This window comes from Schistocerca piceifrons, chromosome 1 (genome assembly GCF_021461385.2).
Source record: "Schistocerca piceifrons isolate TAMUIC-IGC-003096 chromosome 1, iqSchPice1.1, whole genome shotgun sequence".
Taxonomy (NCBI): Eukaryota; Metazoa; Arthropoda; class Insecta; order Orthoptera; family Acrididae; genus Schistocerca; species Schistocerca piceifrons.
Window position 1 is genome coordinate 10,039,446 of NC_060138.1, and position 14,390 is coordinate 10,053,835.

At 46.0% G+C, this 14,390-nt stretch overlaps 1 protein-coding gene across 1 annotated transcript; it reads left to right on the forward strand.

The window, feature by feature from the left end:
• Positions 1-4,004: 4,004 nt before the first annotated feature.
• Positions 4,005-12,105, forward strand: LOC124802570. Its single transcript, XM_047263444.1, has 2 exons — positions 4,005-4,829; positions 12,046-12,105. The coding sequence occupies exons 1-2, from the start codon at positions 4,005-4,007 to the stop codon at positions 12,103-12,105; spliced, it is 885 nt and encodes a 294-aa protein (XP_047119400.1).
• The last annotated feature ends 2,285 nt before the right edge of the window (positions 12,106-14,390 follow it).

Genomic DNA, 14,390 nt, shown 5'->3' on the forward strand with positions numbered 1-14,390 from the left:
AATGCGAGTACAGTGAGCTAACCAATGCGTCAGCTTGCCCAGTCGTATGGCAAGAGTACTGCGCAAAAGAAACAGGAAGAACAAACTCCCGTAAGCTGCCGTCATTCCGTCGGTCACGTGGTGACGTGCTGACACGGGATTGGCTGCCTTGAAGTGGCGTGATACTCTCATAGCAGTACAGAGCAGGGTGTGGTCGCATCCACGTCATCTCAGCACACAGATCGTTGGAAAGAGTGATATTGTATTTCTCTAAATACAATTTTAATAACATTCTCGGATTAACACATCAATTCAAAAATGCAAAATTAGCCTTGTGGCGGCAGCACCGTCCAACGCACGAAGGGCTGAACTACGGCACTGCCGACACAAGTAGGGGCAGCTGTACCGTTATGCGGAATTTCGGCAACGGTGCGTCGCACACCGGACCGCACGGGAACGAAGCTGCCATCAGTGCGAGCTAGTCGACGCGACGCGACACACGTCTCCCCAGTTCTTCCGCCGCGGACCACGTGCGTCGAGTCAACGTGACTCCGCCGTAAATGCGTACGCGCGGTCGTAAACGCAGTCGCCGTTAAATTGTCTTTCGTTTCTTCGCGGACGTTACGGCGCCTCCGGTCGCGCCAAGAGCAGAACATTCTGTGACGCGGTCTTTTGTCTCGCTCGGTCCACGCGGTCGCGCCACGGCTCGTCACTGGAGTGTACACCCTCCGGGATCGGTGACCGAGCCGTGCCGCCAGTGCAACGCGCCTATGTAGACGGACATTAGCGAAGTATATTATTTGTCATTTATTGTAACGGCAGGAAAAATAAATGTGTCCTGTCCAGAAACCGCTTTAGTCATTTATTGCCACAAAGCCTCTCCCATGAGCACAGTGCGTGGGCGCGGTGATAAATGCCGGTTCACTGCACATGATCGACTGTAAGCGGAGATACAACACGTTCCCGCTTCACTGGTGACCCCGACGTGATCTGAGGCTAAAAAAACAATTGGTGACAAACGTTCGTCGGTACGAGAGACGTGGAACCGCGAGTAGGCTTGCGCGCATACGCCCGCGCCGAACAGTGCTCCGTAGTAATTTTTTTTTAACTAACTTTTTGGTATTGTTTTTGTGTGCGTATATTTTGATCGCGGACTGCTTAGTGTTATTTTTTTCTTTTCGTGTGTTTCCCTTGTGTTATTTTCACTGTGTGCTTTCCTCTTGTACGAGAATTCGACTCTGAACTAAGATGGCGACACTAGAGGAGTTGCGAAAGACCGTCGAAGAACTGCTCGCACGCAACACGAGGCTAGAGAGCGAGCTACAGGCACGGACTACACGCGCGGACGCCGTCGCTAACTTGGCCGACAGGGTGCACGACGCGCTGACAACGGCGCCCAGCACCGCGGCTGCGGCAGCTTACGACTCCGTCCCCCCACCTCCGTGGCGGCCAGCGCCTCCCGCACCCGCATCGGATGCCGACCTGCACCAGCTAGTGCAAAACTTGACCGCGCAGGTGGCAGCTCTCGCGACGCAAGTCGACCGGTTGGCGCGCTCACAGCAAGAGGGCAGCACGCGCCGCAGCGGCAGCAGACCGGGCGACAGGCGGCGTGGCTCGCGCAGCCGGCAACGCAGCAACAGCCGCTCCAACGGTACCCCGCCGACGTCACACCCAGCACAAAGCGGCTACTGCTGGTACCACGCCCGCTTCGGCAACGAAGCAACCAGGTGCCGCGCTCCTTGCTCGCACCCAAACGCCAGCTGCGACCGGACCTAGGCGCACCCGGCTGCAATATGATATCGAAGCGTCTGTTTGTTGCGGAACGGGGGGCAGGCGTGAGGTACCTCGTCGACACGGGTTCAGACCTCTCGATCTTCCCCCGTTCTATGTTACGAGACCGCAGGCGGGCCGAGGCACTCTGCCTTACAGCGGCGAACAACTCCACGATTAAAACTTACGGCACACACAGCCGCAATATAGATCTGGGCCTACGGCGCACGTTCTCGTGGACTTTTACCGTGGCCGACGTCAATGAGCCGATCCTGGGCGCAGACTTTCTCGGCCACTACGGGCTACTAGCCGACATCGCAAACGGCCAGCTCATCGACGCCACGACTAAGTTAAAGATAGCGGGACAGCGCCGGCAGGCTGCATACTACAGCGTTAAACCCGTGAAGTGCCCCGGACCGTACGCTGACATTCTGGAACAATTCCCCGACCTCACCCGCCCAGCCGGTGCACCGAGAGACATCAAACATTCGACGGTGCACCACATTATAACCACACCCGGACCCCCCACATCGTGTCGCCCACGTCGACTCGCGCCGGACAGACTCGCAGCAGCAAAGGCAGAGTTCGAGGCCATGCTGCGGCAAGGCATCGTGCGACCATCGAGCAGCCCATGGTCATCGGCGTTGCATTTAGTGCCCAAGAAAGACAATTCGTGGCGCCCGTGTGGGGACTATCGCGCCCTTAATTCGCGAACGGTGCCGGACCGATACCCAGTCCCACACCTTCAAGACTTCAGCTACGCCTTGGCGGGCTGCGCGGTGTTCAGCAAGATTGACTGCGCAAAGGCGTACACCCAAATTCCGGTGGCGCCCGAAGACATCGAAAAAACAGCCATCGTAACGCCCTTTGGGCTTTTCGAAAGCCTGTTTATGACTTTCGGTCTTCGGAATGCTGCCCAGACTTGGCAGCGGTTCCTGGACGGCGTCTTGCGAGGCTTGCCATTTTGCTTCGCGTACCTCGACGACATCTTGGTGTATTCCAAGTCGCCCGAACTCCACCGCCGCCACTTAACGACCATCTTTCAGCGCCTGAGTGAAGCCGACATCGTCATTAACCCCGCTAAATGCGAGTTCGGCGTGACGGAAATTGAGTTCCTCGGCCATTTAATTACGCCCACCGGATCGACACCGCTACCGGAGAAAGTTAAGGCAATACAGAACATGCCGCGTCCGCAGACGCACAAAGAATTACGACGCTACCTCGGCATGTTGAACTTTTATCGTCGACACCTGCCCAACGCCGCAGCAGTGCAAGAGCCGCTGACTAAGGCGTTACAAGGTCCTACTTCAAAAGGAAAGACCCTCGTGAATTGGACAGACGCAATGGAGCAGAGCTTCACGGACTCAAAAAGGAATCTCGTGGAAGCGACGCTGCTCGCGCACCCGGTACATGACGCGGACTTAGCTGTAGTCGTGGACGCCAGCCAGGCCGCCATCGGCGCGGCGTTACAACAGCGCGTCGGCGGGAGTTGGCAGCCTCTCGGTTTTTTCTCCAAAAAGCTTTCCGATTCGCAACGTGCTTGGAGCGCTTATGACCGAGAGTTGCTTGCGGTGTACGCGGCGGTGAAATACTTCCGACCGTCCATAGAAGCCCGACAGTTCATCATTTTCACCGATCACAAACCCATTACCCACGCGTTCGAGAACAACCACACTAAGTGTTCACCGCGCCAACTCCAGCAGTTAGAGTACGTGTCGCAATTCACGACTGACATTCGACACATTTCGGGGATAGACAATATCGTCGCCGATTGTTTGTCCCGAGCGTGTGCCGTTATTTCACCCCCTGTGAACTTTGAGGACGTGGCCCAAGTACAGGAGAGTGACGAAGAACTACACCGATTCCGTCACGACACTTCCAGCGGCCTGCAACTGGAGCTGGTGCCTGTCCCCGGCTCCGCACGGAAGATTTGGTGTGACACCTCAACCGGCACGCACCGACCGTTTCTCCCAGAGAAATTCTGACGCAGTGCCTTCGACCGTATCCACGGACTGTCACACCCCGGCACCAACACCACTGCGACGCTCGTGGCTGCGCGTTTCGTCTGGCCCGGGCTTCGGAAGGACCGCCGCGAATGGGCGCGCACTTGCACGTCATGTCAGCGCGCCAAAGTCGGGAGGCACACCCACGCACCCGTGGGCACCTTCCCGGACGCGACACGCCGATTTGCACACGTCCACGTGGACCTCGTCGGCCCGCTTCCTCTCTCACAAGGCAAGCGGTACCTCCTAACAATGGTGGACCGCTTCACTCTCTGGCCGGAAGCAACGCCCGTCGCGGACGTCACAGCCGAGACCGTCGCCACCGCATTCGTCGACACCTGGGTGGCACGCTTCGGATGTCCCAGTCACGTGACAACTGATCGCGGCCGCCAGTTTGACTGCGCGTTGTTCACGCACGTCGCCAGATTGTGTGGCACCCGGTTACACAGGACAACCAGCTACCATCCGGCGTCGAATGGCATGGTCGAACGGTTCCACAGGACCCTCAAAGCCGCTCTAACCTGCCACGACACCTCATGGCCAGAGGCGCTTCCACTGGTGCTGCTCGGCCTGCGAGTCACGCCGAAGGAGGAGATCGGCGCGTCACCTGCCGACCTCGTTTACGGGCAATCCCTGACAATCCCGGGCGATTTTGTCGAAGATGCAAGACTCCCACGCGACGCCGTGGCACCCACTCTGGCGGAACGTCTGCGCAGTCACATGGCCGGCCTCCGAGCGCACGCACCGACGCGGCACGGCACCGGGAAGATATTCGTCCACGCCGACCTGCAGCGCTGCACGCACGTCATGTTGCGTACCGACGCAGTACGGCCACCTCTCCGACCGCCCTACAGTGGACCGCACCGCGTGATCGCCCGAGGAGACAAAACGCTGGTCCTCGAGTGCAACGGAAAGCCGTCGACAGTGTCAGTCGACCGCGTCAAACCAGCCTACGTCTTGCCCGTTCCATCAGCCACGCATTTCTTCGACCCGGCAGAAGATCTGTTCACGGACGACACGCCCTCTGCCAGCGGTCAGACGGAACCCGCACCCGGAGCCGGCGCGACCGGAGGCGCCGTAACGTCCGCGAAGAAACGAAAGACAATTTAACGGCGACTGCGTTTACGACCGCGCGTACGCATTTACGGCGGAGTCACGTTGACTCGACGCACGTGGTCCGCGGCGGAAGAACTGGGGAGACGTGTGTCGCGTCGCGTCGACTAGCTCGCACTGATGGCAGCTTTGTTCCCGTGCGGTCCGGTGTGCGACGCACCGTTGCCGAAATTCCGCATAACGGTACAGCTGCCCCTACTTGTGTCGGCAGTGCCGTAGTTCAGCCCTTCGTGCGTTGGACGGTGCTGCCGCCACACAGATCCCCCCTTGGAGAACGGAGCTCCGCTCTCCAAGGGGGGATCTGTGTGGCGGCAGCACCGTCCAACGCACGAAGGGCTGAACTACGGCACTGCCGACACAAGTAGGGGCAGCTGTACCGTTATGCGGAATTTCGGCAACGGTGCGTCGCACACCGGACCGCACGGGAACAAAGCTGCCATCAGTGCGAGCTAGTCGACGCGACGCGACACACGTCTCCCCAGTTCTTCCGCCGCGGACCACGTGCGTCGAGTCAACGTGACTCCGCCGTAAATGCGTACGCGCGGTCGTAAACGCAGTCGCCGTTAAATTGTCTTTCGTTTCTTCGCGGACGTTACGGCGCCTCCGGTCGCGCCAAGAGCAGAACATTCTGTGACGCGGTCTTTTGTCTCGCTCGGTCCACGCGGTCGCGCCACGGCTCGTCACTGGAGTGTACACCCTCCGGGATCGGTGACCGAGCCGTGCCGCCAGTGCAACGCGCCTATGTAGACGGACATTAGCGAAGTATATTATTTGTCATTTATTGTGACGGCAGGAAAAATAAATGTGTCCTGTCCAGAAACCGCTTTAGTCATTTATTGCCACAAAGCCTCTCCCATGAGCACAGTGCGTGGGCGCGGTGATAAATGCCGGTTCACTGCACATGATCGACTGTAAGCGGAGATACAACACGTTCCCGCTTCAGCCTCTCAGACAGTGCAATCTTTATGGTTAAAGCCTAACACAACTGTGAAGCTAGTAGCGGTATCCATTCCCTTTGTTTCCAGCGTCTCAAGCATAGTAATAAGGAAAATATAATAATAATAATGCTACCAATAAAACGTGATGTAGTTGTTGATGTGGTCTTGAATCAAAGACTGGTTTGTGCAGCTCTCCACCTTACTGTATCCTGTGCAAGCCTCCTCATGTTGGCTAAATACAGCAACCTCTAATTGAAACTGCTTAACTGTATTCATCGCTTGGCCTCCCTCTACAATTTTTACTCAGCACACTTCCCTCTACTATCAAACTACCGCTACCTTCATGCCTTAGGACATGTAGTACCAAATGGTCCCTTCTTCTAGTCAAATTCTTCTATAAATTTCTTTTCTCCCCAATTAGATTCAGTACCACCTCATTAGACACTCGATCTACCTATCTAATTTTCAGCATTATTCTGTAGTACCACATTTGGAAAACTTCTATTCTCTTCTTATTTGAACTGCTTGTAATGCACATTTCATTTCTGTAGAAGGCTACACTCCACACAAATAGCTTCAGAGAACACTTCCTGACACTGAAATTTGTATTAGATGTTAACAAATTCTGCTTCTTGAGAAATGTGTTTCTAACTACAACCAGTCTGCATTTTATATCCTCTCTGCTTCCGCCATCCTCAGTTACTTTGCTGTCAAAACAGCAAAAATCAACTAAAACTTTTACGTGCCTCATCAGTAAACCCATCACCTGATTCTTTAAAGATTCAAACTCATATGTATGAAACACCTTCAAACGTCTGATTAATATGCGAATGAGGTAAGGTGTTAAATATTCGACACTAACCATGTAAGGGAGAAAAAATTTAACAAAGATTTAAAATTACGTTTAAAGTTATGTTTCATGCTCTTCGATTTCATAACTGCAATACGGTGTGTTCGCTAGAAGTACATAACCTTCTGCTCTCTGTATTTTATCCCAGCTACCTTTAGAATTTAAAAGACTGTATTCCAATCAACATTGTTGAAAGCTTTCTGTGGGTCTACAAAATTGTAAATGTAGGTTTATCTTCATTTAAACTCTCTTCTAAGATAATTCGTAGTCTCAGTATTGCTTTGTGTGTACCTTCATACTCCAGAACCCAAACACATATTCCCCAATATCAGCTTTAATGGTTTTTTCCATTCTTCTGTGAATATTAGTGTCTGTATTTTGCAACCATGACTAAATAATTGATGGTTCGGTAATATTCGGACTTATCTGCAGCGGCCTCTTTTGAAACTGGAATTAATACATTCTTCTTGAATTCTCAAGGTATTTCGCCTGTCTCTTACATCTTGCACATCAGGTAAAATAGTTTGTCATGGTTGGCTCTCTACAGCGTCTAATAATCCACACTGAATATTGTCCACTACAAGGCCCTTGTTTCCACTTAAGTCCTCAGTGTTCTGCCAAAATTCTTCTTCCAGTGTTATATTTTCAGCTCATCTTCATCTAATTTCTTTTCCCTTTCCATAACATTACCTTCAACATAATTTACACTGCATTGCTCTTCTGTGTATATCTTCCACCTCTCAACTTTGCCTTCTTTGATTAGTACTGGCTTGCCATTGAAGTTCTTGACATTTATACAGCAGCTTCCCTTTCTCCAAAGGACTCTTTAATTTTCTGTGGGCGGAATTTATCTTTGCCTAGTTATACATGCTTCTTAATCCTTGCATTTCTCATATAGCAGGTCCTGCTTAGCCATTTTGCACTTGCTGTCAATCTCTCTTTTTGGACATCTGTATTTCCTTTTCACGGCTGCAGTTGCCGTATTTTTATATTTTCTTCTTCGTCAATCATTTCAATATCTCGTGCATTATCCAGCTATTTCTACTGGTCCTTTTCTTTTATTTCTCAGTGTTACCCATTTGCCTTCTGTTGGGTTTCTTAAGCTTCTTTCAGTCGATAGTTGCCTACTTCTTCCTTGAAATTCTCATCAACCTCTGCTTATTTCGACTTATCTGTGTCCCATCACGTTAATTTCTTACCTTTCTGCAGTTTCCTCTGTTTTAATGTGCAATTCATAACCAATAAAAATATTTGCAGACTCCATACCTGCACCTGGAAATTTTTTGAGTTTAATATCTGGTTTCGAGATCTCTGTCCTACCATCAGGTAATGTATTTGAAATCTTTCTTGTGTCTGCAAGTCTTTGCCTTATTTCATGATTTTTAAACCATCTATTAGTGATGATTAAATTATGATCCATGCAGAATCTACCAGAATTTTTCATTCTTTCCCCCAGTCCTTGTCCTGCTACTCTTTTCCCTTCTTTTCGTTTTCCTGCTACCTAATTCCAATCCTCATCAAAGTTAAATTTTACTCTCCCTCAACTATCAGAATAATTTATTTTATCTCATCATAAATTCTTTCAATCTGTACGTCATGTGCAAAGCTAGTTGGGATATAAACATGTAATTTTGTAGTGGATGTTGGCTTCATTTTTTTCTTGACTATGATAATGTGTTCACTATGCTGTTCATAGAAACTTAACCTACACCCTTATTTTCTTCTTCATCATTAGACATATCCCAGCATTATCCCCAATTGATTTCGTATTTATAACCCCGTACAGACCTGACCAGAAGTCCTGTTCTTTCTGCCACTGCACTTCACTAATTTCAAATATATCAATCTTCAAGCTATTCGTTTCCCTTTTTAAATTCTCCAAACTACCTGCTCGATGCACCCCACTTGCAAACAGCACTTGGCAGACAGGGACAGTGACACATCCGAGTGCTAGCCAAGCTCTACAGCGCTTAACTTGGGTCATCCAATGGGGATCGGTGTTACCACTGTGGCAAAACCATTGCCTACATGTAGCTATAGAGTTACGAACCCTGAAGTGCAGTAGGCATGTTGCACAATATTGTGACAACCTGGGGTTAGAGTATCATCTTGTTTCTCCAGTTCTAGGCTGTTAAGTCAGTTCTACTGGTTAACTTGAGTTTTTTGGGAGCTTAGAATGCTGACTGTGGGTTGCACATTATCCAACAAACCAAAGAAGAAGTTTCATTTTACTTTAATTATGCAGGTCAGCCCGAAACACTGGATTGTGTGAAAATAATCTAATAAATCCATTCACATGATCAGACTTTACAGACAAACATCCACGTTTGCTGCATTTAAATATGGCTGCCATCAATGTTTGCACCATATCATAGCTCAGAAAAGAAAATACACACTGTCATCTGAAGCTGTCAAACCAAATAAATGTGTCCCTTATTAGTTGGTTAGTAGATAACTGCCTATAACAGCTAATTTTACAATGGTGATGTGTAATGTCGTTCTTATGGCGTCAGGTTATAATTACACAATGACTTTTCAATCAAATTATCGTTTAAACAATTTCAAAGACAACCAAAATGATGTTCAGGTATCCTTACACTCTGTCTCTGTTGTTTGGAGGCAAATCGTGTTTGTAATATATTGACTAAACTGGTTTGGTGTGGGGACAGAAGGGCTAAAAGTTACGAAAACAATAATTACTACAAAATCAAAATTGTACATAATTTAATTGGTATATTAAAAGACTGTATCTGATTAGCACATTACGTATTAGGCGTTGGATTTTGTAAGGTTGAGTTATCTCGAAATTTGCTGCTACATCCTTATTTCTGTTTTAGTTAATTAATAATGACTAAAACATCTTCTTTTAGATTAATCAGATCACTTCCATCACGGCATTTTGACCTCACAGTTTGATCAATCTATCTCATATGCTTAAAAACTATATTTAACAAAAGTACCAAAAAGCAAAGTGAAACACACTTTCGTATCAGAGTTAGTGGGATTAGTCCATAGAAGCCATCCTCCACACACATAATGTTACTGTGGGTGGTTCTGATTTCCACTAAGTGTTAGTAATTCTGATGATAGTTTCTAAATAAGAAAACTTAAATTACAAAGTGAAAGCTGATAAAGTAGATATAAATGAAAAGATTTATATGAAAAGTCACAATAACTTGATAGCATTTTTATGTTGTATTAGGGACTGTTTCTTATGCTATGAGTGACTGAAATCAGGAAGTACCACAGTGTGTGACTGGCATTTGCATGAGATCAGACTGTGACATGATGTCTTTCTCCCACAGTGTAATGTGCTCTTTGTCTTGACTACCACATTTATGAAAGCGCTGCTAAAGATTCGATCATGACTAAATATTTATGACAAAACGTTCAAATATGTGTGAAATCTTATGGGACTTAACTGCTAACGTCATCAGTCCCTAAGCTTACACACTACTTAACTTAAATTATCCTAAGGACAAACACACACACCCATGCCTGAGGGAGGACTCGAACCTCCGCCGGGATCAGCCGCATAGTCCATGACTGCAGCGCCTTAGACCGCTCGGCCAATCCCAAGCAGCATTTATGACAAGCAAAACTATAAATATGGTTGCTGCTCATTTCATTTGCACCAATTTAAGCTGTGCTCTTTGGTTTGTGTATAACCACACTCTCAAAAATCGTGGCTTATTTCAAAGAAACCACAAAGTATTGGTATCAAGCAAGACTATACATATGATTGCTGCTCGTTTCACTCGCAGTAACTTAAGCTTTACTTGTAGGTTCCCACCTAACCACACCCTCAGGAGTCATGACATATTAAAAAAAGGTCAAGTATTTGTGATAAGAAAAAATATAAATTTCATATGATGTAAATGTCTTTACTGCTTGTTTCACTAGCAGCAGTTTCATCGTTCATTTTTTAAGCTTGAAGCCATGAAAGAGAAGAAACTCATTTCATGTAAATAACATCGAATATTGTGGGACATGCTTCTATTACATAAATAAGAAGACCCAGAATGTGTTACAAAAGCAAAGCTGGAGAGAAAAGGTATTAGTGTGTTCTAGGATATTATCCTACTTCTTTCAGTTCTGTAACAATACGTCTCTAACCACAGTGAATGCATTTCATCTTGAAATCTCTTAAGGACTGATGTGTCTAAGAGATATTTAATTATAACAAATCGTATATAGAGTGATGTGTTTGTGATAAATCTTCTATTTGACGTTGCCTTCAAATTGCATACTGTCAAAAAATCCAAGTTATAACATGGAAACAACGAAATATGATGGATACAATACTGTGTCTCAAAATTAGTGAGTGAGGAATGTCACATGACCGATTTCTGATTTCAACCAAACACTAGCCACTAATTTCTGATTTCAGCCAAATGCCAGCCACATAACATAATACTTCCTAATTTTAGTGACTAACGATACGTTATGTCATAACCAGTGATTAGTATGTGAAAATTTATGTTATGATGGTACCACTGTTGTTCCAGCTGGTAAAAATTGAGGAGCATTAAAGCAGTAAAGTAGGGATCATTTCAGTGCAGCCAGTAAGTGGTTCCATCTCACTGAATTTTGTATTAATACTGACAAACTGTAAATATTCTCTTTACCTTATCAATTAAAGAGGATGGCAATAACTGCTTCAGCTAAACTTCTTGACTTCTGTCTTCACACGAAATTAACATGGAAGAATTATACCAAATATATCTCTACTAACTTAGTATGTGTTACATATTTGTTAGGTAAACTAAGGTCATGTGTTAATGATAAGCTATTGCTAAATGCATACTATACCTTTTTCCAAGCACAATTGACATGCCATTGTGTTATTGAGGAATTTCCCTGGAGCAAAAAAAGTTCACATTTGGCAAAAATAAGGAGTTCAGATGCATCTGTGGGGCTATAAATAATGAGTCTTGGAAACCCTATTTAAAAAAAAAAAATACCAACAGCTACATTCCTCTTCATATTAAGTTGTCTAATACATACAAAAGAAAACTAGCATTATTACAAACTAAAACACTCTACCCATTGATGTTATTTTGGAAATTTGTGGTACGTTCCTATTGGGACAAACTGCTGAGGTCATGAGGTCATTGGTTTACACACTACTTAATCTAAAACTATCTCACGCTAAGGATAACACACCCATCCATGCCCGAGGGAGGATCCGAACCTCTGATGGGGGGGGGGGGGGGGGGAGCTGCAGGAACTGTGGCAAGGTGCCTCGACCCCGCGGTGGTGTAGCCACGTGGTCCGTCAATATAATACACACCTAAAACAGAAGACAGACATCACAGTCGCTAGACTTAAGGAAACTCTAGACAGTTACAAATACATGAGGGTAAAACAGTTTAATATGTTGTCACTACAGGTACACAATGTGTCACCAATATGTTTAAAGACGTCGCACAGATGTGGATTTGAGAGATAAAGCATTTTATACAATAGAAGAGTTCGAAATAGGCTTTAAAAATTATCTCAGACGGTAATATAGTTTCATTACATTAAACTTATGTATGTGATTCTACAGAATACATCATGCGCAGTATGATGGACAATTTAATGTCGAATAGTAATTACATAAAATATTTTTTAGTCTGTGCTTGTTATTTATGTAATTGTATTGCTATGTCTGTGTACACAAAAGATTATGTTGGTTGCATTTTTAAAGGTGTATAATAAATAAATAAATGAAACATCCTTCATCTGAAGCACTTGATTAGATAGAAAGTGTGTATTTGTAATTGACCTTGATCTTTTTTCCTTTCAGATGATTTTGCAGTTACAGTCATCTCGAATACAGGCTGCTGTGGCAGACTTATCTCCATTTATGGAATTTACCAAACTATTCTATTCGTTATGTTCGGCTGACGTAGAGACCCATAAATCTTCCTGTCTATTCCAGAAATTGGGAATCTAGCACTTTCTGTAGTGTTTGCTTATTTTTACATGACATCCATCTTCTCACTGTCGTTTCTTGGGGTGGTAGGTTTCATATTTCCACAATATATTATTTCCAACTAATGAGAACTAATCAAGTAGATATATATGCAAAACAGAACTAACAGCCCCTTGGTTTCCAGAGCTCTTACTTCCATAACATAAGGTGTGCAAAGTAAACGTATCTATAGAAATACCAGTAACTTGATGTTTTTAATTTCTGGATCTGCGTCGTTTACCAGTCATGATTGGACGGACTGTGTGAAGATTAAATATGCAAGAGTTATTTATCATTTTTCATATATATAAGGAAATATATATGATACACACACTGAAGAGCCAAAGAAACTGGTACACCTGCCTAATATCGGGTAGGGCCCCCGCGAGTATGCAGAAGTTTTGCAGCATGACATGGCATGGACTCAACTAATGTCTAAAGTAGTCATGGAAGTAATGACACCATGAATCCTGCAGTGCTGCCCATAAGTCTGCTAGAGTAGAAGGGGGTCAAATCTGTTGTGAACAGCTTGTTGCAAGGCATCCCAGGTACGCCCAAACATGTTCATGTCTGGAGAGTTTGGAGGCCAGCGGAAGTGCTGGACGTGTGGGGTGTCGGATTGACCTGCTGGATTTTTCCAAGTCCGTCGGAATGCACAATGGACATGAATGGAGGCAGGTAGACATGATGTTTACATATATGTTACCTGTCAGAATCGTATCTAGAAATATAAGGGGTCCCATTTAATTCCAACTACACACGTCCCACACCATTACAGAGCCTCCACCAGGTCGAACAGTCGCCTGCTGACATACAGGGTCCATGAATTCATGAGGTTGTCTCCATACTCATACATGTCCATCCGTTCGATACAATTTGAAAAGAGGCAACATGGTATCAGTCATTGTTGACGGGCCCTGGCGAGGTGTAAATCTTTGTGTTGTGCAGTTGTCAATGATACACAAGTGGGCCTTCGACTGCGAAAGCCCATATTGATGCTGTTTCATTGAATGGTTTGCACACTGATGGCCCAGCATTGAAATCTGCAGCAATTTGCGGAAGGGTTACACTTCTGTCATACTGAATGCTTCTCTTCAGTCGTCGTTTCTCCCATTCTTGTAAGATTTTTTCCAGCTACAGCGATGTCGTAAATTTGATGTTTTACTGGATTTCTTATATTCACCATATGCTCGAGAAATGGTCATATGGGGAAATCACTACTTCATCGCTACCTCAGATCTGCTGTATTCCATCTCTCTTACACTGACTATAACACCATGTTCAAACTCACTTAAATCTTGATAAGCTGCCATTGTAGCAGTAGGTACCGATCTGATAACTGCTCCAGACACTTCTTGTCTTACATAGGCATTGCCATATTCTGTCTGTTTATATATCTCTGTATTTGAAATCACATGCCTATGCCAGTTTCCTTGGCGCTTCGGTGTGTGTGTGTGTGTGTGTGTGTGTGTGTGTGTGTGTGTGTGAGAGAGAGAAGATTACTCTTTCATATCTTGTGCAGTTGTCCTTTTGAATGGTCCTGGTGACAGGAACTGCACTTCTGGGGCAATGAGTTGAATATTTTTAAAGCAACCATTGTATCAATGTTCCTTTCATGATTATGCATGTCCTGCCTCATGCAGATAACACCTTGGTTTTCTTTTACTCTGATGTGGTATAAAAACACGTAATGGATGTAGATTTCATTATTCCTAATTGGGTGAACATAGGCTTGCAGTGCTGCAGTCTTTAGCTTGATGCAAAGATTCTGACTACTT

What these genes read in the sequence shown, in the direction of transcription:
- LOC124802570 (XM_047263444.1), top strand. Translation starts at nt 4,005, where the DNA reads ATGGTGGACCGCTTCACTCTCTGGCCGGAAGCAACGCCCGTCGCGGAC. An exon ending in CCGGCGCGACCGGAGGCGCC is followed by an intron (nt 4,830 to 12,045) that starts GTAACGTCCGCG and finishes TTGTCACTACAG; the next exon opens with GTACACAATGTGTCACCAAT.